Here is a 24,928-nt window from a genome sequence, read left to right as displayed (position 1 = left end):
GAGGCCCGATTCCCCTTTGTTCGGCTTCGCCATTTTGCTAGGCAGCGGCAGTGGCGGCGGCAGCGGCGGCTGGAGCCTCTGATTGGGTTTCGGGGTCCGGTACTGGAGCCAATCAGCGCGGGCAGCGAACCGGGGGAGCGAGGCACGGTGAGTGTGAGGAGCCAATATCCAGCGGCCCAGAGCCGGCCCCAGCGCCCCGATTGGCGGGTCTCGCTGACCACTCAGGAGAGGCCCAGGCGCCCGTCGAGCCCGGGGAGTCAAGCTGAGCCTAGCCGAGCTGGGCTCCCGACGGCCCAGGCTGGAGCCTGCGAGCGCCCTAGGGCACTCCCGGCCGAGGCCTGCAGGGGGCAGCCCCGCGCGGGGATGGCGCCCTCGGGAGCAGGCATCTCGGGGTCCAGAGCCTCGCAGGGTGCCAGAGCCAGTTGATGCGATTCGTCCCCGTCCCCCCGACCCTTAGGCACAGCTTCTCAGGCCCCAGGCCGGGGGGTGTTGGGTTTGCCTGCCACCAAGGCCCCTAAGCTCAGGTATACACACACACGTGCGCCCGGGGCCTTGGCGGTTTCCTCCTGGTCCTTCCGGCCTCACAGTTAAGCCCGCCCTTGCACTCAACACGTTCTGGCCCTCGGGACGGGAAGTCTCCCCCCGCGGGGCCCGCGCATCCCACCCCTCCGTGAGCGGGTCTGTCTGTCTGCAGCCCTTCTGGGTCGGGAGGCAGGCCCGGGGAAGACGCGCGCCGCAGCCATCGGGCCCCGTGTGCAGCGCGGAGAGGGGGTGGGCCGAAAGGGGGGCCCCGCCCACCCCGTCGTCCCCGCTGTCCCCCTGATCGGTGGAGGGGATCCATTAGTGCACCCACTCCCCGGCCCCGCTGCGCCCCACCTCCCAGCACGCTCGTCCCGGGTCTCCGGCCCGGCGCCGTTACCACCCCCTTTTGGCTCGTCATTTCCTCTCTTCCCCGCCCCGATCGCCGGGCACAACTGCACACCTCCGTCTTGGAGCGCAACCAGGCGGTCACCCGTCCTTGCCCGGGCTGTAAGGCCTGTCCATTCGGTGCCTGGAACCTCACTATAGAAGGTGGCGAGCCCTGTGCATTCCTTTTCCCGGAGGCTGCACAATTTGCTTTCATTAGTCTTATCTGTTGTTTTTCATCTTGTGAACTCTCGCTCCCTTGGGAATGCACAATTATTTTCTTTTAACCTTTCTGTGTCACTTTGAACGTGTCAGGTTTCACGCATTAGCTCAGTCCACAGCCATCTCTTGGTTTGTTTTTTTCCAGTATGTTGATGTTTTCTCAGCAGGTATTTATAGAAACGTAACAGTCTTGTGGGGTTTTGGTTAGGGTGAAAGGAAATCTCCGTTGACAACCAAGTATCGAACAGTTAGTATGTACCAGGCGTCCATCTGTGTGCTGGGGAGGGAGTGGTTAGAGGCCGATAAGAACCTTCCCAGCCTGGTGGAGATTGACAGGTGAACAAGTAATTAATATCTCACGGTTAGTGCTGTAACGGGACCAAGTTCAGTTCTGTGGTGCACTGATGTGTGAGCTACCAACAGCCCCGGTGGAAGGCCAGCATTGCCACACTTTTGATTGGCCTTGAAGGATAATGGGATTTCTTCGGACAAGAAAGAATGGAAGAGCATTGCTCACAAAGAGAAAAGCAAGTGCAGAGGCACCAAGCTTTGCTGTGTGTTCAAGGGGGAAGAAAGTATAGGGCAGTGGGCAGTTGCCGTGAGAGTTTAGGCTGGAAAGCCCAGTTGGTAAAAACACTTGTATATCTTGCTAAGGCATTTTTCGGAAGCAGTTATTTTGTGGAAATTCGGATAGGAGAAATCTAGAAACACACTTTTTTCTAAGGTTGGAAAAATAAGTTTCTGGCTTATGGGGTTCTGCCCCACAATAGCAGCTGACTTTGGGGGAAAAAGGAAGATTTTTCTCCTAGGACTTTAAAAGTTTTTACTCATGTGAAGCACGGAGTGCAGCAGTCCTTGCCACATAGAGTAGGCCTTTAGTATAATCACAGTTACTAAGGTCATACAATTGGTAGGTTGCAGAAAACTACTCCTGAGGAGTAGTGCTCTTTCCACTACTAAAAATTTGGGGACAGTTTTTGTTTTCACTTTTTGTAATGAGTTTTTCATTGTTTAAGTCATTTTTAAATTTTATTTAATTCTTAAAATATCTAACAGATGGAGCACTGTGGTTTAGATATTTTTTAGAATGTTTACATTTGCCTTTGGACTGGATGAATACCTTGGTACTTAAAAATGGTTATATCTAGTCACTAAAACACCAGCAAACATTTTTGCTAGACTTCTTTCTAAATGACAGTTATAGTCTGGTCACTTTTTTGCTAAACCCTTCTAGAGACTCCACCTATCTGCAGAAAAATTTAGCCTGGAATGTTGAGATACAGTAATCTGGCCTTAGCTTTCTCTTGACATGTGGCCTTGTATATACTGTTCATATGTGGAAATTTTTCTCTCCTTGTTTTTATGCTCTATCCTCATTTGGAGCACTCCATTTCCTCCCACTTCATTACATATATAAATCCTGCTCATGCTTAAGACCAGGTCAGATGCCACATTTTTCTAAAGCCTTCTTATCGATCCCCAATTGGAAGAACTCTGTGTCCTCCATACTCCCATACTACTTTGTTTTTCTCTTAGGGGTTCAGTACAGATTTTTACTCCTTTACTAAATTTAAAGACTCTTTGAAGTTAAAATCTTAGTCACAGTTTTACTTTTATTTCTAAAACCTTCAGGACGATGTCTGACAGGTGGTACATCATTAGTGGAGATTAAGAAGCAAATTAGGAACTGCAATCCAGAACCTTTTGGATGATGGGGAAGCTGGACAGTCCTTTGTTTTCTAGTCTTTTATCAAACACAGATCAGAACCTGTTTGTTGAGTTGTGAAGTCAATTTAGTGGGCCAATGCTGGTAATTTTTTACAATAGAATAGAAACTATCACAGTTCATCCTATGTTATGAAGGTAAGTATTCATGAAACTTTTGTTTTAGTTACTTTTTTAATATGTTGCATGTGCATTTGTGATGTGAAATGTTTTTCTTACTGTGAGTTGTCAACAAAGTTTGAAAGCTGCCGTTCTAGTTTTTACCTGGTAGTGATTGTCAAATATGATAATTCTATGGGGTTTTTCACTTGCTTATAGTTGAGTTTCTGGAAGTTTTAGCTTTAAAATAAAAATGTGTGTGGTTCCACAATGAATGGATTCCTAAGTAGTTAGCTGCATTTCAGGTTCTGCAGCTTGAAGTGAAGAGGAAGGGAAATTTTCTTGCTAACCGGAATAAACATACTCACTTTCTCTCTTTGAGGAAAAAACATTCAAACTTTGAGTTAGGAGTGAGAGCTAGACAGACTAAAGCTGGCTGGCTTAATTCTGTCAGAATGTGGCCGAAAGGCACTTGAGGAAAGACGACGATGTTTGCAGTTCTGCTAATTGAAGCTCACAGTAATGGGAACACGTGGCTTTATAGAAGCCAGTTGCGTCCAGCCCTCACCATTAGCAGTCTCAATATCATGCTCCACGCTGAATCGCTCCCTCGTTAACATGACAGAGAATTGCTGTTAGACTTGAAGCTGCTTCCTTTTGACCCTTCAAAGTATAGTGGATTTAAGTGTTTTTAAATTGCAGCATTTGTATTACCAGGATAAACTAGTTAAGAAGAAAATCTGCATGACGTTTTATTAGTCATTTCCCTGCACTTCCAGTGCGATGTAAACTTCTGGAAATTAGCGGTCAAGGAAAAAATCTTATACAGGAAGGGGATTTGGGGTGGGGTGGGTTGTTAAAATATAGAGGACATTCCTTCCTGATCCTTATTTTTTTTAATCAACTCTTTTGAGATATAGTTTAGACATAAAGGATAATCATTTTAAGTGTACATTTTGATGAATTTTGACAAATTTACACACCTATGTAACCACCAGCACAATGAAAATATAAAACATTTTATCGCCCCAGAAAAGTTCCAAATGCTCTATTCCAGTCAACTTCCCACCTTCCCCTCTTCCCCCTTTTCCATTTCCAGGAAACCACTGATCTGCTCTCTCTAGATTACTGTTACCTATTCAGGGTTTCATATAAATGCAATCACACCACTGTTTTGTATCATGACCCTTAATTTTTAATTTTATTAGTTTAGAAATATAAATGTATTGTGTATATTGCAGTTAGAGGCAAGATAGAGTTCAGGGAAGACCATTCGCTTCCCTGGAAGAGCCACTTCGTCTGGTTGCAAATCTGATTTTCTGTACTGTTCCCAGAATCTCTCAGGAGCCAACTGAGTCACCCAATTCAGAAGAGACATAAAAATCAGAAAGCCAGTTTTTCAGTATGCAATGAGAAATAACTATCAAGTTTACTTGTGTTTCTGATCATATCTGCTCCCTGTCGGCTACTGTATATGTAAATCCAAATTATAGCTAGATGTGTGCTTGGTGAGTATTCCATTAGAGCAAGGGTAGTGAGTTGAAGAACCACATCGCCGCACACCATCATGCTGTGATGACATAGTCATCCTGTCACTTGTTTATAACTCTTACACTCTTATACTACATACCAATTTGGTTATGAGTAATAGGCTCAATCGATTTTTATTAGATTTTCCTCCCAACATTTTAGTATAAAAATTTTCAAACATACAGTAAAGTTGAAAGTGTTTTACAATAAACACCTGTATACCCTTCGTCTAGAGTCTACTGTTAATGTACTATACTTGCCTTTTCAGAGAGATACCTATATATATCTATCTCTCCATCTATTCATCCATCAATATACTTCTTCCTAATATTTGGGCACGCACTTGAATATATTTTGATTTCTTCACATCACATTGAGACACCTTACAATCATGGTGGGTGATTCATGTCATCCACCATGTGTGGATTTGTGGAGAGTGGTGCACTGCTTTGCTGCTGTGATGTGCAGATCATGTAACTCACATAACTTTGTCATTCAAATTTTAGAATTCATGAAGCCCTGGAGAAAAGTTTGGGGAAAGATTTATCTACATTTTGCTTATATACAGCTGTACCTCCCCCATGTTTCCAAGGTGAATTACCCTTTGATAATTTATATAATTTAAAATTTTTGAATCAGGTCTTTATTCAAGGTTCTCAAATATCACTTCAGTTTATCTAATTGTGTGCTTATTTCAAAAAGGAGCTTTCAGCTGTTAAAGTGTATGAGAATAGTAAATTTGGGCATTGACTGCATATTTGATATTAAGAGCTTACAAATTTTTTAATGTTTTGAAGTAATTGTAGAGGCACAATGTCATTGTGATAAAACGATAAAGAAAAGAATCTACTCTTTGGAGATAGATGCTGACGTATTTTTGGAGTTTGGAATAATAAAGTGTCTGGGATTTGCTTCAGAATAATGCAGGGATGGGAGGAAAGTGGATAAGATATATGTGGAATAAGATTGACCATGGGTTGAAAATTGTTGAAGTTGGGTAATGGCCATAGGGGTTCATTATAATGTTCTCACTATTTTGATACATTTTTGAAAATTATCATAGTAAAAGTTAAAATTATACAATAAAGGGTGGGGTATTATTAGGCATTCAGATTCATGACTGAGGAAAACTTAAACTCTTTTCAGAGAAAATCATAGCCTGCTGTTTCTGTAATTCCTTTTTATTCCTTGCTCTGGATTAAAACACAAACTCCTAAACCTTTGCTCGGTCTTTCTTACTTAACACTACTTAATGGAGATTTTGATAAGCAACGTGTTTGACTTCAGGTCTGGGTAATTACTTACTAAATAATAAACCCTGAAATTTGAAATTGCTTGCCATATGTAGTGCAAATGTGTTACAAATTAAAGAAACTGTTCTCTAAAGTACATGTGCAGACCTGAAAATCAGTGTTAAATAGGCCTTGTAACAAAGTGATGTTGTAGCTTAATGAGAACTTCTTAAGTGTTGCTCTAGTAGTATTGAAAGGAAAGTTTGCTGTTGAGAAATGACAAAGCATTTTTTACATATGTTAAATAGCGTTATCAAGGTTAAGCATCTGGTGAAGCCTTTATTAACAATCTCACTTTACTTTTCCTACCTTTCTAATAGGAGTGCATCCTGAAGTCTTCTAGGATCTCCAGAGTGAAAATCACTGTGGTCAAGACTCTAACTTGGAGGGACCATGGAACAGTATACAGCAAACAGCAATAGTTCAACAGAACAGATTGTTGTACAGGCTGGACAGATTCAGCAGCAGGTATGGAAGTAAAACTGCTTTAAACATCACAGCAAAAGAGCTGATAATAGCACTGCTCAGTAGCGGAATTGAGAGGTCTCAGATCTTATATAAGAGTGGGTCTGGTGACCTGTGCTGAAGTGCTTTTCAAAGATTGGATTTTTTGCAGTTTCTCTCATTTTCTCTGTTCAGAAGTCTATATCCAGTCCATAACCACTTAGAATTTGATTTCATGGGAGCCTGGTTTAATAGTAAATTGCCCCCTTTTATCGTATTAGAAATCAAACACCTAGTCTGTTTTCAGATGGAATTATGGAGGGGTTTTTTTTGTTCTTCCTGGATTCAATTTGGTTGTTTCTCTTATTGATTAAGCTACCTTGTGGTCTAGTAAGGCTTTGGCCACAATAAACAAACCAAGATAGCTTCTAAGAAATCCACTGTCCTTTGATTTGATCCATCACAGTGCTTATTTTGAAAAGCTCTAGTTTAACATGAGGATAATATTTAGATAGCCACACTTACGGATAAGCACATATTAGAAAGGAATTCCCTGCTGCTGGTTTATCCTAATTAATATAGGTTGCCTTCTTGAATTTATACACAGATTACATTTTCTGATGATTTATACCTGGCTTTATTTTAGGAAAACTTCACTGGTTTTTTCTCCCTGGAAGAAAAGAAATTTATTATGCATTGATTTAACCTTAGGCCAAGATTGGGAATGTTTTATTTCCAAAATGGAACTTAGATAATATAGAAAAGTAGTTAGTAGGGAGGGCAGAGCATGTTTTGATGGTGAGTTGTTCCATCTAATGATCAAAGAAAGGAGCTGCTCTTGATTAAAAGAGATTAATTATCGAAATTCCTTTGCTGGCTTTTCCTTCCACGTAACTGCAGCTTCCTTCAACTGCCTTGGTAGAAAAGGGGATTCCACAGAGGACCCTCCATTCATACCAATGCCCTGGTGGGTGAATTCTTGTTCTGTCAGAACTTACTATTAGGAGTAATAAAAATTAGGTTGAATCTGTGAAAACATTGCTTCTAAGGTAGTCCAGCTGAGTAGGAGTAATCCTAGTTTGGGGACACAAGAGCAGTAACCTCTTGAAGATGATTTTGGCTCTAGTGATTACCTTCTTTCTTCCTTTCTGGGGATTGCATTTCAGTTCCAGAAATTCTTCATTGTAGCTTCAAAGCTGCTAAAACCTGATTAACTTTTTTGTTCTTGTGAATTCATTTGAGAAAATAAAAAGAGCTTTAAAATAACTTCACGAAGAAGGATCAAATACCCATTTTTGGAGGGAAGGACTGTGTTAAAAATGTTTTTGTTAATGATGTCAGCTATATTGGGTTTTTTGAGTCATGGAAGTGTGTTTTGAGTTCCACCTTGGGGACAAAGGGCTAATATCTGTAATCTGTTACTTCAACAAAACAGCTTCAGTACAGGGAGTCTACAGTTTGAAAGTCCTGTGTAGGGTGGGGCTATTGAAAGAAGACCCTCCCTCTCCCATAAGAGGTAAGGTGACCTCATGTCTTGAACTATACATTTCCTTCCTGACACATTTCAAGCTCTTCCTGTTCCTGTTCTCAGCAGCAGGGTGGTGTTACTGCTGTCCAGTTGCAGACTGAGGCCCAGGTGGCATCCGCCTCAGGCCAGCAAGTCCAGACCCTCCAGGTAGTGGTGCCCTCTCTGATTCTCTGTAAGCACTGCATGAACTTCTCCTCTCCTCATGTTTGGTGCTGTTTGTGGTAGGATCTCATGGAGAAATGGCAAAGTCAGTTGCATGTCTTTGATGCTGCTAACTTGTCTTTGAGGCTTAGAAGATGCCAGTTTCCTAATGTTTCATGCTAAATCATGTAGTGACCCCAGTATCAATTTTCTGAAAAGTGCCGTTTGGCTAATGTTTCTTTGGGAATGTCTGGGAAAGAATCAGTATAAGGGACAGGAAGAAATTCTAACAAGTGGCTTTAGAACCTATTTAGAGATCAAACTGTAATAAGATTGCATGGTAACTTTTCTTGAGTTTGTATTATGATAGTGGAGAAGAAAATATATACATTTTACCAGGGTAGATTGTGCTTTATTTTTATTAAAAGGACAACTTGGCTGTCCTGTCCTGCAATAATGATTGCACTTGACAAGATTGATCTAATCTCTGAATCTTGTTAATCTCTTAACTGCTATCTTTTCATTACCTTTCTTGGGGAAATAATGACTTGTCTTATTGTTAGATCTGCAGAGATTGCCCCATAGCTCTTGGACAGAGGTAGGATATGCTTTCTGTAAGTCTTGAAGTATTATAGCCACCATAAGAATTCCTACTTAAATGATGCAGTTTCCTAACATTATGTATGACCAAGTTAAATATGTAAATTGGGGTTATATTTTGGCCGGTTCCTATATAAAGATAAGTGAAGAAGCATTAAGTCTTTTCTGAGTTTATAGGTTACTTTAACTAAAATGACCATATTTTTGAGAAATTGACAAGATTTGAGTACCCTGCCTTTTTCCCTCCATTGAATGGAAATGATTCAGAGTAGGACCTAGAATGTAAAACTGGCATCTCACTTTATTATTAGTGCTGCTTAGCAAGTATCCTGCAGTGCACTACCCCTTATGGTAATCATTTCACTTTACCCTTTCAGCCCCACTCCCAAACCTGCCACTCATAGTGTTTGATGATGATGTACAGCCAATTCCGCACATAAATTAAGCTGGAATAAGCTGAGCTCATAGGTACTCCCAAACTATATTCAAATCTCAGCTCAGCAGTTTGTTATTCATGTTTCTCATGCTTGCTTCATCTTACTGAAATATAAAACAGTACTGTCATTAACCACTTGTGGAATGGGAATGTAACATGCTCTTAACTGTATGGCTTCTTGTCTGATGCATGTATGCTTGTATTCATTCACATGTTGTAAAAACAGTGGGTTCCTTGGAGTCTCAAATAGTTCATCGTGTGCATATATAGGGAAAAGTGTGTCAATGAAGGGAAAAGTTAAGATGATGGATAGCCAGAAAATTACTAATAGCTGTGCCTTAAAACTTGTGTTTCCTACTTAGGCAGATTTTATTTAAAGAAAGGGAGGTACTTTATGAAAATAATGGAAACCTTTCCTCTAGCGCTCTCACTATTTTGGAGAATTTTAAATACTTCTTTCAGTTAGTCATGCAATAAATATTCTGGAAAGTCTTTCCTCATAGAGCATATGCAAGTCTTTAAAAAGTAAAGTGGAATTTCTCAATGAACAGTTTAACAAAATACAGGATTTGAATGTTCCTGAAGATTATGATATGCTTGGGGGTCGGGGGAGGCTTAATATCTAATCTACTAATCTAGGACAGATCGGTCTTTTAACTAATTCCTCTTATTTGAACATACTTTCACTAGCATTAAGAATGATTATTTCAGATATACGGATTTTCTTTTGATCTGTTACAAGTAATTCCTCAAAACAAAGATAGAAAGTTTGGACTTTTAGCTATTCTATTGAACTAAAGTGGCTTATTTTTTGGCTTTCAGAATGCAGTTGGCTAGATATTTTTATATTGAGACTCAAGATGTCACAGAGCACTTACAGTGCCCCGGCTTCTAGAGTAATCCATTTACTCATTGGAGCTTGAAAGTTGGGAGTTTTTGGTGCACTTGAGTGCTTTGTATAATTTTCATATTTGTTAAAGCTAAAATAACTATGCAGGTATTGCAGGGTCCAGTGTGAGAAGTTCCACCACAGAGATTGCAAGCTGACCAGCAATATATTTCTAGGCATTTTTGCTAGTGGGCCCCTTGAACAACCACAGGATTAGAATTCTCAGTGAGGTGGAGAGGGTAAAAGATATATGTTTCATTTATGCTTGAGAGGAAGGACATTCTATAAAAGCTCCCAGAGCTGCTCACTACCTAACCTGGAGTGGTTGCTAGGTTCAGTTTGATTTACTCCTTACAAGTTACTTAGAATTTATTTGCAGTCAACCACCATCCCCACCATCAGCCCTCCCTCTCATTGCCTCCTCTCCAGCCTTCACTAGAGAGTATTCCTGGATATTGGTCTAAAAACAAAAATAATAGCCTTGATGATTTGATTAAATACTTCTCATGGGTTTAGCCTGTATTTGATGATAAATGCCTTGTATCTATTGAGACTTCCCAAAGACTCTGCTTATTCTCCATTATATCTGACCTTAAAGTATTCAGCTTGGCATTTAGTCAGATACTGTATTTTCAAAGAAGACTACTTGAGGATGAGGACTTGAGACTTATTTTCTTAGTGTCTCTCCTACCTTCTCCTCCTCTAGCAAGGCAGCAGAGTAGATGCAGTGATTGTCTTTTGGTAAAAAACATTTTGTGTCTTATGTTATTTCATTGTTCTTATTTTACTTTATTTTAGGTCCAGGGGCAGCCATTAATGGTACAAGTCAGTGGAGGCCAGTTAATCACATCAACTGGCCAACCCATCATGGTCCAGGCTGTTCCTGGTGGACAAGGTCAAACCATCATGCAAGTACCTGTATCTGGGACACAGGGTTTGCAGCAGGTGAGTGGTATTTTTAAAAATGTTTAGACAGAATAATAGGATACAGGTTTTAAGAAATAGGTTGTTGCAAACTGAAAATTGATATTGCACTTAATTGTTTCCTACCTTCTGTTCGCATTTAGTCGATTTCCCACCTTTGTAGTGTCAGTGATATAAAGCAGGGCTATACAGAAATTGGACATCTCTGGTAAGGACTAAGATACTAGACGTGATCTCAAATCAATGTAAAGAATATAAAAAGAATCTAGTTTAATAAAATAATTCATTGGAGTGATCTCAGTTGGCACTTCTGGGCACTGGGGGAGGGAATTTTATAGTCTTCATTTCCTTACATGTAATTTATAACTTGAGTTATCTAGGAAGTGATGGAAATATTTCAGTTCAGACCTGTCGCACACACCTCAAGCTGTACTTAGAGCAAAATTTATAAACTTAAATATTTTAAAAGAACTGCAAATAAACAATGGTATTTCTCTTAGAAAGTTAGGAAAAGAACAAAATGAGCAAAAGATTGGTTAAAATTAATGAAGTAGAAAACCAACAAATGTAGAAAAGTAAATAAAAGCTGATTCCTTAAACAGACATATAGTTAGGTAAATCCACTGGAAAGACTGATTCGGAAACAGAAAACAAAAGTAAACAGGACACACAACTCTGTGGCATAAAATTTTTAGACGGATTTTTATCTTGTTGGCAAAAATTTTAAACAGTAATTATATCCAGTGCTAGAATGGGTGTGAAGAAAATGAAACACTCATTACTTTTGGTAATTTTCAAATTCTAAAGTCATTTTGGAAAGGTATCTCACTCTTAAATACATAAGCCTTTTGATCTACCTGTCCTGCTTCTGAGAATCTATTCTATAGGAACAAAATCATCAATATGTAGGGAAAAATATACAAAGACATTTGTACATGCAGCATTCTACTAGCAAAAAAATAAATAAAAAATTGTAGCCTGAGTGTCTGTTAATAAGGATAAAGAAATGGTTGAATACATCATACTATATTCATATGGAGTGTTATGTCCTTGTTAAAAAGGATGAACTGTTGACTTTGGGTGAGGGGTTAATATTGAAGTATTGTTAGTGAGAAATAATTTTCAGAGAAGTATATACTTAAGTCATCTCACCTTTGTAATTAATAGCTAAATCCCAATGAGTATATATGTTTATGAACTTTTTACTAAAATTTTCTAAAGCTGTTTATATCTTTAATTTGTTTTAACAGTTACAATTATTTCATTAATGTCTTCATTTTTCTGGAGGAATGTAATATAAGTTGAAAAAATTTGGCTATGCTTGATAAATCAAACTTTTAAGTTTTGCATATTCCCTTGTAGTCTTGTGCACACCTTTCAGACATAGTTATACACATGCATATAGTTTTCATTGTTGTGTGTTTGGTGTTTTTGTTTGTTTTACTTTGCTTTTTTTTATCCCCCACATGATTTTCTTATCATTTTTAATTCCTTCATAATGGTCAATTTGATGAATCAGAATTTCTAATTTACAAAGTGTATTTAGGGATTTTTGTTTTATTTTTCTTTTTTTGCTTTTATAGGTAAGATTACTATAAATGTATTTGAATTTTATAGCTTTATTTTTTCAGTTGAATTTAATCTTATGGTAATTTCTTTGGATTGGAAGAATTGGTTGGGCAAAGGGTAAGATCATTTTTAAGGCTATTGGCATATTTTTGCCAAGATAGAGTTTTAGTTAGGATTAAAAATAGTTTCCATGTTTCTCCATGCATAAATGTGTGAACCTTTAAATATATTTTAGTGTGTGTACTTGCCTCAGTTTCACACTGCTGTTTCATTTCTGTCCTTGCTGTCATTGCCTCGTCTCCAACCCCCCCCTTGCCACTCCCTCTTCTCTGTTGAATAGAAATAGGGTGATTCAGTGCTAGGAACATTGTACCACGAGTGCGATGACCTGACTTCATTCACAGGTCTGCCATTAAACAAACTTTCTGATCTTGGCCAAGTCATTTGAGTGTCAGTTTTCTCATTTGAAAATGCAGTTTATATCAGGTGATTACTAGGGTTCATTTCAGCTCTAAATTCTGTGATTTTTCAGCTCTAAATTTTGGGATTTTTTTTTGGCCTTTAAGAGACATTGAAATGGTTATTTTATTCCCCTCCCTCCAAGCAGGACTGTAACTAATCAAACCATCTTGGAAAATTTATTTTCTGTTAATGTTATATAATATGGCTCTAGGTAAGATCCCATAGCCTCCCTTAGAATGCTTAAAATTTCGATCCATTTTTATTAGAGGTTGCTTTAGTGTTTTTTGAATAACCGTGTCTTTTAGAAGTGTACTTAACCTTTTTTTTGGATTGCATCTTCTGTTTTAGGATTCCAGTGAAATCTATGCTGTCAGATTAATATCCCTGGCTTGATATAGACAATGGAACTAAAGTAGAGAGCCAAAAAATAGATGCAAGAATATTGGAAATTGGTATATAACAAAAATAGTATAAAGTATCAGTGAAGAAATGGTTTAAGAATGATATCAAAAAAGAAAATTATTCTCTACCTCATGCTATATCAAAACTACTTGCTAGATAGATTACAAATCTAAATGGAAAAAAGCATACTTGGAAACATTTATATTCTCTTTACAGGAATATTTTCTTTATGCTGTGGGGTAGAGAAGGATTTCTTCAAGACAAAAAAAAATTGATAGACTACTTTAAAATAAAAACTTGTATACATCAAAATATATCATAAAACAAAGGTAGAAGACAAAATTTGGAGAAGGTATTTTTAACACTTAACTGGGTTCGTATCCAGAATACGTTAAAAAAAAATTTTATGTATTAATATGAAAATAACAATCCAGTAGAAAAATGGGCAAAGAATATGAATAGATAGAAGAGGAAACCCTATTGACCAGTAACACGTATTCCTTGCTATCCAAAACAGGTAGAAAAAGATCCAGATAACCAGATACATTTCTTTGTTTATTTACCAACACTTTCTAATTTAATTTGTTAAATCTCAGTGTTGACTGCAGGGATGTCTGATATGATAGTCTCAACCTTTCTGTACAAAATCTTTTAAGGATTTTGTATATGCATATTTATAGAATCCCAGTTGGAAAAATTAGGAATTATTTAATTTTTTTTCAATATGTTATTATAAAAAACTTCAAACAGACAAAAACAGAGAGAATGGTATGGTGAATCCTCATCACCCATTTTAACACACAAACTAGTATTATGTTTAAGTAAATCCATTTTCATCTGTATTCCCCTACTCAAGGGTTATTTTGAATATATGTAGTACCATTTCATCTATTAAAAATATGGTATATTAGGTATATTTAGGGTATATTTTTAAATGAACATGCTTTTAAAAATATATACACATGCCAGCCTATCATCGTTTTAAAAACTGACATTGATTCCTTAATATCATCCAATATCTAGACAGTGTTCAAAATTCCCCCATTGTTTCATAAATGGAAAACAAGTTATCTCTAATTCATAATAGAGCAAAACAGGACTTCTTTTTTTTCCTCTTTAGGGCATTCCCTGCCTTCTAGAGGAATTTGGGTAACTAACACTCCAGAACCATAGGAGGCCAGTGTCAGCAGGATACCAATCTTTTATGTTCTGTTCCGCAGATACAGTTGGTCCCACCTGGACAGATCCAGATCCAGGGTGGGCAGGCTGTGCAGGTACAGGGCCAGCAGGGCCAGACCCAGCAGATCATCATCCAGCAGCCCCAGACAGCCGTCACTGCTGGCCAGACGCAGGTAATTCCACTGTCCACTATGTCAACACAGGAGCACAGCTGCTTTGGGAGGGTTAGACAACTGAGTCAGATATTTCACATGTAGAAATGGGGACGAAAACCATCCAAAATTTTTCTTTTTCTTAAAAAGGACTACATAGTCCTTTTCTTTGTGGTGTCTTTGGAATCCGTTCAATTGTGGCATTATTTATTTCCTACAGACGCAACAGCAGATTGCTGTCCAGGGGCAGCAAGTGGCACAGACTGCCGAGGGGCAGACCATCGTCTATCAGCCAGTTAACGCAGATGGCACCATTCTCCAGCAAGGTACGTGCGCCCGTCATTTCTGTGGCACTTTGGGGGCATCCTTTTTATCCTGAGCAAATGACTGCTTTCGAAATTTTGTGGTGACCTCTATACGACCTATTTTTGAAAAACAACAAAATTTCCTCTAAGTCTCCGTTGATTGTTAGTTCCTTGCCACCAATATGCGACCAATGTTGATTCCATTTGTAGAACTACAGTGGTTGTTAAAGACAACCACTAGGACCCTACGGATCATATAAGCTTTTTATTCTTTCTGGGGAGAAATGTTTTCTAAATAGAAGGTTAGAAATACGGAGTTTCTTTAGTGGTAGAGACATACATCATAAGTCAAGTTGGCATTTATTGCTCTTGCTGCTTTCCTTTTTTTTCTGGGCCACTCTTCATTATTAATTTATTCCAAGAAGACTTATATGCCCACTGTGTATATGTAGCACATTACTAAAGTAGTTTTCTTCTCAAAGACCCTCTAGTCTAGTAAGTGAGACATGCATGTGACCAAATAAACACAGTGCCTAGCCCTTATTAGAGGTATGTATTCTATGACTAAAGGTTTGACCTGTGATTAAAATTTGGCAGTATACAAGATCCAGTGAGTGCAGTAAGCGTGCTCTCCCATGACTCGGGCCTGAACTGGCAGGAGCTCAGAGAATGATGAACAAATTCTCAAGTGCTGCTGTTGATAGCTTGGGGGCTTGGAGTACCTGGTTTAATTGGAAGTTTTAGTCCTGCAGCTGTTTGACTCATTGTCAATTTAGGGTAGACAAATTAAAAGTTTATAAAAATCTTCATCCTGAAGCAGGTTATTCATATATATAAGAACGGTTGATATAGCTGGAGTCATACTGACCCATAGAAAGGGAAGCCTCCAAACTTTTTGGTCACCCGCTGAAAACTATTATTGGAATACCCAGTGAATTATCCATTTCAAGGGTAGTTTTATTCACAACTGGAACCCAGATAGTTAATAGAATTTCTAAGATTGTGATTACTTGGATTATATACAGCAAACCAGGGAGAGAATGGAGGAGAGCTTTTTCTCCCCTTGTGCTATCGAGTATGTTTTTCCAGGGTGAATAAGCGTGTGCCACATGGAAGAGGGACTAACTGTGTTCCCTCCTTTCTGTGTACCTGTTTTTTGTTTGTTTTATGTTTTATTTTCTTAAAGTTACAGTCCCTGTTTCAGGCATGATCACCATCCCTGCAGCCAGTTTGGCAGGAGCACAGATTGTTCAGACCGGAGCCAATACCAACACAACCAGCAGTGGGCAAGGGACTGTCACTGTGACACTACCAGTGGCAGGCAATGTGGTCAATTCAGGAGGGATGGTCATGGTAAGAAAACTGATTTTTCATTTCACTGTTCTCACCTGTAATTTGTTGTTCCGTGTATCTTTGTCTTTGAAAATTTCTTCAACTTGCAATTTGATATCTCTCATAAAGCTTGTTTATAATGCTGACCTCTTGGGATTGCAATTAATCCCTTAAGATACTTACAGAGATCTACTTTTACAATAAACATTACAACAAACCATAATTCATTCTGGGCACCTACTATGTGCCAGAGACTATTCTAGGTGCTAGAGATATAGCAGAAGATAAACAGATGTATTTGCTTTTCTGTAATCGTATTCATAATTCAAATAATGAAGGGAGATACAAACTACTGATCTTCAGGAAGTGGAAAGTATATTGCCCAGAGTGGGTAAAACAAGAAGTAAGTTCAAAATTAGAAAGATTGTAATCAATAGAGAGACCAAAAACTGTGATGTAAATATATTGGGAAGATAGGGAAGGAGAGTTGGGTGGTGTGAGTGAAAGCTAAATCCTCATATATGTCAAAATAGGGTGTCAGTATACAGTACCTAAAATGGATAAATTAAGAATGAGAGTAGAAACCTGCACAGAAGTAGAGGAACTTCCAGAAAAAACAATACAACCATTCAAAGTTGTTATAGTTGGGAAGGTAGTGGGGCACGGGAGCCCATTACTTGTTTCCTCATACATTTAGTACAGTGTTCTGTTTTTGTTTGTTTAGGAAAATATGGGTTGAATTATATAGTAAGTTAACAATTTAATTAAATTATTTATATAACTAAAAGCATTTAGTAGCACTTGGTCAATCTGAACCTATGTTCCTTTGTGTTTTCCTTGTGCTCTTCTATTGCCTTACGATTACCGTTCATGACCATTAGATGGCAGCAGACATTCCTAGAAAATGGAGCAGTTGTGTGGACAAAAATTTGGACATGGTTGTGTCATTTCTCAGTATGGCTCCTTGGCCCCTATTACAGAATCATCTGGAATGTTTGTTGAAAATGTAGGCCTTCATCATCAAAAAATCTACAAACAATAAATGCTGGATGGGGTGTAGAGAAAAGGGAACCCTCTTGCACTATTGGTGGGAATGTAAATTGGTACAGCCACTATGGAGAATAGTATGGAGGTTCCTTAAAAAACTAAAAATAGAACTACCATATGACCCAGCAGTCCCACTACTGGGCATATACCCTGAGAAAACCATAATTCAAAAAAGAGTCATGTACCACAATGTTGATTGCAGCTCTATTTATAATAGCTAGGACATGGAAGCAACCTAACTGGCCATCAACAGATGAATGGATAAAGAAGATGTGGCACATATATACAATGGAATATTACTCAGCCATAAAAGGAAACGAAATTGAGTTATTTGTAGTGAGGTGGATGGACCTAGAGTCTGTCATACAAAGTGAAGTAAGTCAGAAAGAGAAAAACAAATACCGTATGCTAACACATATATATGGAATCTAAGAGAGAAAAAAAAAGGTCATGAAGAACCTAGGGGTAAGACGGGAATAAAGACACAGACCTACTAGAGCATGGACTTGAGGATGTGGGGAGGGGGAAGGGTAAGCTGTGACAAAGTGAGAGAGTGGCACGGACATATATACACTACCAAACGTAAAATAGATAGCTAGTGGGAAGTAGCCACATAGCACAGGGAGATCAGCTAGGTGGCTTGTGACCACCTAGACGGGTGGGAGGGAGGGAGATGCAAGAGGGAAGAGATAGGGGAACAGGTATATGTATAACTGATTCACTTTGTTATAAAGCAGAAACTAACACACCATTGTAAAGCAATTATACTCCAATAAAGATGTTAAAAAAAAATACCATATGTTAACACATATATATGGAATCTAAAAAAAAAAGGTCATGAACCTAGGGGAAGGACGGGAATAAAGATGCAGACCTACTAGAGAATGGACTTGCGGACGTGGGGAGGGGGAAGGGTAAGCTGAGACGAAGTGAGAGAGTGGCATGTACATACATACACTACCAAATGTAAACCGATAGCCAGTGGGAAGCAGCTGCATAGCACAGGGAGATCAGCTCGGTGCTTTGTGACCACCTAGAGGGGTGGGATAGGGAGGGTGGGAGGGAGATGCAAGAGGGAAGAGATATGGGGATATATGTATATGTATAGCTGATTCACTTTGTTATAAAGCAGAAACTAACACCATTATAAAGCAATTTTACTCCAATAAAGATGTTAAAAAAAATAAAATGCAGGCCTTTGGTGTAAATGTTCTCCAAGAATCTGCATTTAACTAAGTGTCCTATAAAAGCTGCTTTTTGTAGCATTCAGAAGAAAACTAACAGGGACCAATAAACTGTCTCCCATGTCCATACTTCATGTCACTATTTAATAAGCTCTGATTTTCTTTTCACACAGATGGTACCTGGTGCTGGCTCTGTGCCTGCTATCCAGAGAATCCCTCTCCCTGGGGCAGAGATGCTTGAAGAAGAGCCTCTCTATGTGAATGCCAAACAGTACCACCGTATACTTAAGAGGAGGCAAGCCCGGGCTAAATTAGAGGCAGAAGGGAAAATTCCAAAGGAAAGAAGGGTATGTATAGCACTGGGAAGGATACAGGATGAGAACGGCAGGCTTCTACTTTTGAAATTACCTTTTATGTAGTTTGTTTCCTTGAATACCTTCCAAACATTGAAGTTAGATAGCTGTTACCTTTTGTAAAAGCATTTATTATTGCTATATGGAGCTGCAACTGCAATATTTAAAAAATATGACATAAATAGGGTGTTTTTTTTATCTTACGTAAAAGAAGTCCAGAGATAAATTGTCTTGGGCTGTGGTAGCACATTTCCAGTCCTCAAGACCCATTCTCCTCCTTTCTTACTGTCCTGATATTCTTAGTTTGCTGTCCATAGTCCAAGATGACTGTCTGGGCTCTAGCCTCGGAGCAAAGGGAATAAGAAAGGCATTCTTTCAAGGAAACATTCAAGAAGTTCCATACATCTCACTAGCCAAAATTTAATTACATGGCCACACTTAACTGCAAATAAGTATAGGAAATGCAGTCTTTTTACTGAGCAGCCAACTAAAATTTGGTTTGTTATTAAAGTGAAAGAGAGGATATATATTGGGAGGTAGGTAGTGATCTCTCTTATATCTTTGGGGAATCTTTATTTAGTTATTACTCATTTGGCATTTACATTCTTATGACAGTTAGATATGGTTAGCTGCTGTTTATGTTTTCTCCAAAGATTTCTCCATAATACAGGGTCATAATTGCCCCCGGTGGCTTTGATCACAGCTGTCCTAAACTTTTGAGCATTAGACAGCTATGCTAGTTTCAGCTAGTAGTTTTATTTTTCTTATTTTAGAAATACCTGCATGAGTCTCGGCACCGTCATGCCATGGCACGGAAGCGTGGTGAAGGTGGACGATTTTTCTCTCCAAAGGAAAAAGATAGTCCCCATATGCAGGTAAGAAGATCTATACCATTTATTCTTCTCTTTACTGCCTTGTATTTTCTTGGGTGGAAGCCTTCGCATTGTCCTCCTGAGATTTTCAAACTAGGGGCTCATCAGTCTCTAAACTAGATGCGACATTGTGTGCCTTAGAGCCCTTCTCACCTTAAAAGAACTAAGGTCTTTAATCAGTGGCCTTTTTTCCTTCCAGTCTTTGCCAGTTATTACTATTAATTCCTTCCTGAAATTCTCACTTTTCTTGATTTTCAAAGAACAGGTTTGTTTCTTAGTGTAGCAGTAGTAGCAGCTAACACTTAACTGCTATGTGCCAGCCATTACGTTAAGCGCTTTTCTTTTGTAAGCATTTTTTCACTGAATCTTTACAACAAGCTCAAGCCCCATGAGGTAAGAATTATAGTTTCCATTTGAATCTGAGGTTTAGAAGGGTTAAGTCATTTGCCTAAGGTAAAATATTTAATAAAATGGTGCGACTGAAATTCATACCTAGGCAGTGTAATTCCAGAACTTAGTCTGTAACCATACTGGTTCTTACATCTAATTTCACTGATTGTATTGGCATTTCTAGTCAATGTGTCCAAAATAGAACTGTTGGTTTTTATTTTATTTTTTTATGACTAAACCAGACACTCATCTCAACAAGTGACATGTCCATTCACCCAGTTATTAAAGCTACAGTTGTCCAATTCTTGAAGTCCTCTTGGTTTTAACTCTAAAATACACTCTGAATCAGCTTACTTTTTTCGCTCGTAACTGCTGTCAGCCTGGTCTAACCTGCTCTTCTTTGCTTCGGTTACAGCAGCTGCCTAGTCTCCCTTCTTCCCCTCTTGTGCCCCTCTAGTTCACTCTCCACATCTTAGTGTGATCTTTCTAAACGTGTATCATATCACATCACCATCCTGCTCAAATCCCTTCTACTCCCACCCTTTTCCATTTGCACTTAGACTAAAATACAGAGTTCTCACCATGGCCAGCAAGGCCCTGCATGATCTCGCTCCTGCCCACTTCTGGCTTTGTTTCCTCCTGCTGCTTGGTCTTTATGCTCTTGTTACAGTGTTCAGGAACCTTTGTCTTCAAAATAGTAGCTGGTCTGTAAAGCTTTTCATGCCATCCTTTTGCTTGGCTATCTCCTTCTTTTAGGTCTTGGTTTAAATCTGAGAGGCCATATCCAGAGGTCTCTTCTACCCCATTATTTTCTCACATCTTCCTTTTCTTTTGAGTGCACTATTGATAATAATCATATTGTTTTATTTGTGTGATCGTGCAGTTGTTGTCTCCTTCACTAGACTGTAAGCTGTGTAGAAAGTCAAGGATTGTTGTTCTCGATTGTACTTAGCATGATGCCCATTTAAGAACAAGCACTCAGTAAATGTTTGTTGAATTAATGGGTTCCTCCCGTTTACTGATGCTTTATTCTGTATACCCATCACATCCCACCTGCACTACTGTCAAATCTGTCTTTATAAGATGGTGCTTTCTTAATCATGTCAGTCCCGTGCTCAAGGATGCATGCTAGTTGCTCATTGCTTTCTGCAGCAGATCTCAAACTATTTCTGTAAGTTACTCAGCCTCACTTTCTTCACCAGTAAAGTGGGATGCTGTTGATACTTTATAGGAATGTTGGGATTTCATGCAGTAAGTCGCATTAGGCACCTGTTTAGCACAGTGCTTAGCGCATGGTGAGAGCTCAGTAGAGGCTGGGTATTGTTCATGCTCACTGATCAAGACCCAGCCTCTGGTCCTACCACCTCCAGAAATGTTTCAGCTTTTTCTTGGATCACACCAGTTGAGGCTTCAGAGTGTTGGTATGGAGGAACTGAAGGTGGTTATTGTGGAGTGTTGCAAAAAGCTTCCAAGGACTGATCCCCTCCCCCCTTTTTTTGCCACACTGCACGGCTTACAGGATCTTAGTTCCCCGACCAGGGATTGAACCCAGGCCATGGCAGTGAAAGCGCCAGATCCTAGCCACTGGACCACCAGGGAACTCCCAAGGGCTGTTCCTTGTCTGAACACTGCAGGTTTTTTGTAAAAGGCAGGCAGTAGGCAGAGTTTAATGGAAAGAAGATTAAATCGGAGCCGAGAGATTTGGGAGTTAGCTCTTGCTGGGCCCCTCACTAACTTTTTGACTCTAGTCCAGGCAAATCACTTCACCCATCCAGGCTTCAGGTTTATCTACAAAATGAGTGCATTAAAGTAAATTCCAGCGTCCTTTCCAGCCCTGCTAAGTGCTCAGTATTTAAATATGATGATCAGAAAATATACAACATGACTTGGTTTCTCTGGGTCTTTTTCTTAGCCGCCTAAGGACCCTTAATCCTTAAGCATAGAGCACAGCATAGGTGCTTAGAAAAGAGAGATACTCTCAACTCTGGAGTGTTTATTAATGGAATGCCAGGCCAGACTTGGAATCTTTTTAAGAATAAGGTGTATTGTCTCTTCTTTGCTAATGGAGCTGCGTTTCAATCCGTGTGTGCAGACTTAGATACATCACAAGCCTTTGGTTTACTTAGCTTGTGTGTTCCCCTTGGTGATAAGTAGTGAGAGCCATGAGTTCCCAGTTCTTTTGCAAAGGACTTTAATTGTTATGCTTTCTTTGTAGGATCCAAATCAAGCAGATGAAGAGGCTATGACACAGATCATCCGAGTGTCCTAACCCCAGGCCATGCGATGGAACTGATCAAGGTCATGTTCCTGCACTGTTTGCCACTGTTCCAAGGAAACTGATCACCTCTTCCAATGGGACACTGACGATTACATTCTGCCCTTTTCTACAGGACAGAAACCACTTAGTTTTTAATAAGTGGCTTAGTATTATAATTGCAAGGATGTCTGGCAAATTGAAGTTGCAAGCCTTTGACTCACCCTTTCAGTCAGGACTTATTTCAGACTGTTGGTGACATTGACATTTCATGGATTGGGATGATGCAGGGGACCCATACCAGCCCAGCAGTACCACACCTAGCACTTAATGTTGACTGGTAATGCCAGCCAGCCATCTCAGCAGAGGAGAACGACCTTCTCAACCTAAACTGCAGTCAGGGAAGCTGCAGCCCACTCCTTCCCATGGATTCCAAACAGCACCCATCCCTCTGATGGGGGATCTCAGGCTGACTAATGGACACTTTGTATTCAGAGATGGTTTCCAGGCAAGGAAGCTTCATCTCATGATATGGAAACAATAAATTCTCTGAGATACATTCATCTAATCTGTGGTAATAATAAGAATCCCTCCTACCCAGATGATAGGTTGGTATTTTTGGACTCCAGCCAAGAAGAAGCTAACTCTGGGGATAGACTGATAAAAGACTCAAGCACTAAAAATATAGCTGAATCTCTTAGCTTTGACAAGTTGTGGTCTGCTTGTCTGTCGACAGGTCATATGGACTGTAGTTCTTGCTGTGGTTACTTTTAAGACAATTTAGAGTGTGCTGGGCCTTGACACTGCCTTTCCTAAATAGAGAACAAAATTATAGAACTTCTGTGCCGAAGTGCTGAGGACATTTGTAGTAACTCCTTAACAGAGCAGAACTAGAGATTTTCAATCACAGGCTTTGTGACAACATTTGGGGAATAGAAAGGTTCATGTTTGTTTCAGTCTAGAAGGACAAAGGGTGGTATATATACTCTCATGTTGTCATAGCACGATTCACCAGTGGATGGATACCTGGGATGGATCATTAAGATGAAGAGAATAATTTACATTTATACTATAACCTTTTAGCAAGCACGGAAAGGGAAAAGTCTGAGATTTGGTCCTTGACAATTTCTGGAAAGCACTGTTCAATCAAGCTATCCTGGACATAGTCCAGGTTTGCCTACTAGAGCTTGAGATGTATGTTGGCTTCACTCCTGCGCTTTGTGCTGGCCCTGGAGAGCGAACATTCTCATTCTTCCCATGGCAGCTGATTCTTTGGTGCCAGTTTCCGTTTGTTTCCCCTTTTCTCTGTAGGCATTGTGCGGAAAGGTTTTCACATTGCATCCATGTTCTGGGGATAAACTGTGGACTGGAAATAGAGATTCCTGCAGGGTCAGGAACAGGACCACAACTCCCAGAGTGGGTTGTGCCTCAGTAATCTGTTTCTTTTCTAAACGTGGAACCCTGGGAGAACTAAGATGATATTTCAGAAGAGTTGCTGTTTTCTTGGAAACAAAGAAGGAAAACAATCCTTTTGAAGAACATTTGGGTTTGATTTAAATACCAAGAGTAGAGATTGGCTCTTTCTTTGATTTCACTCTAGCTGTATTAAGAAGGAAAAGAAATTAAACCCTCTAAAGAAAACATCACAAAGGGAAATCACTGTAGTGGTACAAAATAGAGGTACAGAGCTATGCAAAGAAAGCAGGAAGTGAAGTATCTCCCTAGTCCCTTGAATCTAGTCATTTGTCCTGGCTTGCGGATGTTAGGCAGGGTTGACCTGTGGGCTCACTAGAAACTTCTGGCTCTTTATGTGAGTTTCAGGTGTTAACTTTATTCAGTAAGCCCCAAGTTCTTCAGATGATAGATTACTAAAAACAATGAAGAGTTTATATCCTTTGGTTTGTTTAGGAACCTTCAAGATGCAGAGTTCAGAAATTCCTCAGACCTAATTTCTAGTACTTAAGCCAACAACAGTTCTAAAATGCTATTTATTTGTGTCTGTAAGTTTGTACATAGTAATACCAACCTCATATTGTTGCGGATTTTTTTTTTCACGAGTTTGAGTTTGGTTTTATTTGAAATGCTTCAGTTGTCATTTTGTCATTGCCATTTCAGGTAGCTCATGGCCCTTTTATTGTGGTCATTTTAGCACATAATAACCCACAAAGTGGGGGTGAGGTTTGGATTTTTTTGTTACTAGAAGTTCTTTTATTCATTTGTCCTTGTGACTAGTGATGGCTTCATAGATGCAAAAAGAGTGAATGGATGAGTGAATAACTGGTTTAATGCATAGTTCACTTCTTGAGTGCTTTTTTTCACAGGATAATTGTAAATATATATTTTAATTGCACTGGTACATTGAACATGTCAGTGTCTATACCACTGGACCAACAGCATTTTTCTGGCTAATGGGTGCCTGATAATAATGTCTTGATTTTCCTTTGGGACTCAACTATACAGAAGGTTTTTTCCCTCAGCTGTAGGGGGAGCACAGGTGATTGATCATTGATGTCATTTCAATTGTTATTTTTAAAAATAAATTTATAAAATGCTTTAAAAGTGTCTTGAATTTTGAGGAGTCTACATCCCCTGGGTTCTGGGTTGTGTTTATAATGCTGATATTGTGAACTCTGTAAACACGCATGTAAGCTCTGTGGACAGTGTGTCAAACTTGAGAGTGTCCAGCCTTTC

General features: G+C 39.3%; 1 protein-coding gene across 7 annotated transcripts; it reads left to right on the top strand.

Annotated features, from left to right (window-relative positions):
* Nucleotides 1–14: 14 nt before the first annotated feature.
* NFYA (nuclear transcription factor Y subunit alpha) lies at nucleotides 15–24,785 on the top strand. Of its 7 annotated transcripts, XM_029243969.1 has the most exons (11): nucleotides 2,964–2,991; nucleotides 4,989–5,074; nucleotides 6,095–6,242; nucleotides 7,810–7,896; nucleotides 10,611–10,757; nucleotides 14,390–14,521; nucleotides 14,721–14,826; nucleotides 15,992–16,158; nucleotides 18,542–18,715; nucleotides 19,495–19,596; nucleotides 22,199–24,785. In XM_029243969.1, exons 3-11 carry the CDS (start codon nucleotides 6,168–6,170, stop codon nucleotides 22,250–22,252), a joined length of 1,044 nt encoding a protein of 347 aa, XP_029099802.1. In that variant the 5' UTR covers nucleotides 2,964–2,991; nucleotides 4,989–5,074; nucleotides 6,095–6,167; the 3' UTR covers nucleotides 22,253–24,785. The 7 variants fall into 7 exon arrangements, with proteins under 7 accessions (XP_029099808.1, XP_029099805.1, XP_029099801.1 ...); XM_029243972.1 differs by lacking the exons at nucleotides 2,964–2,991; nucleotides 4,989–5,074 and adding an exon at nucleotides 33–147 and having other exon boundaries at nucleotides 16,010–16,158; nucleotides 22,199–22,800; XM_029243968.1 differs by lacking the exons at nucleotides 2,964–2,991; nucleotides 4,989–5,074 and adding an exon at nucleotides 46–147.
* Nucleotides 24,786–24,928: the final 143 nt, after the last annotated feature.

The sequence above is a fragment of the Monodon monoceros genome, unplaced genomic scaffold (assembly GCF_005190385.1).
Source record: "Monodon monoceros isolate NGI ecotype Baffin Bay Population unplaced genomic scaffold, NGI_Narwhal_1 Super_Scaffold_3, whole genome shotgun sequence".
NCBI classification, from domain to species: Eukaryota; Metazoa; Chordata; class Mammalia; order Artiodactyla; family Monodontidae; genus Monodon; species Monodon monoceros.
The sequence above is the reverse complement of the archived record's forward strand: the minus strand, read 5'-3'. Positions and strand labels throughout refer to the sequence as shown.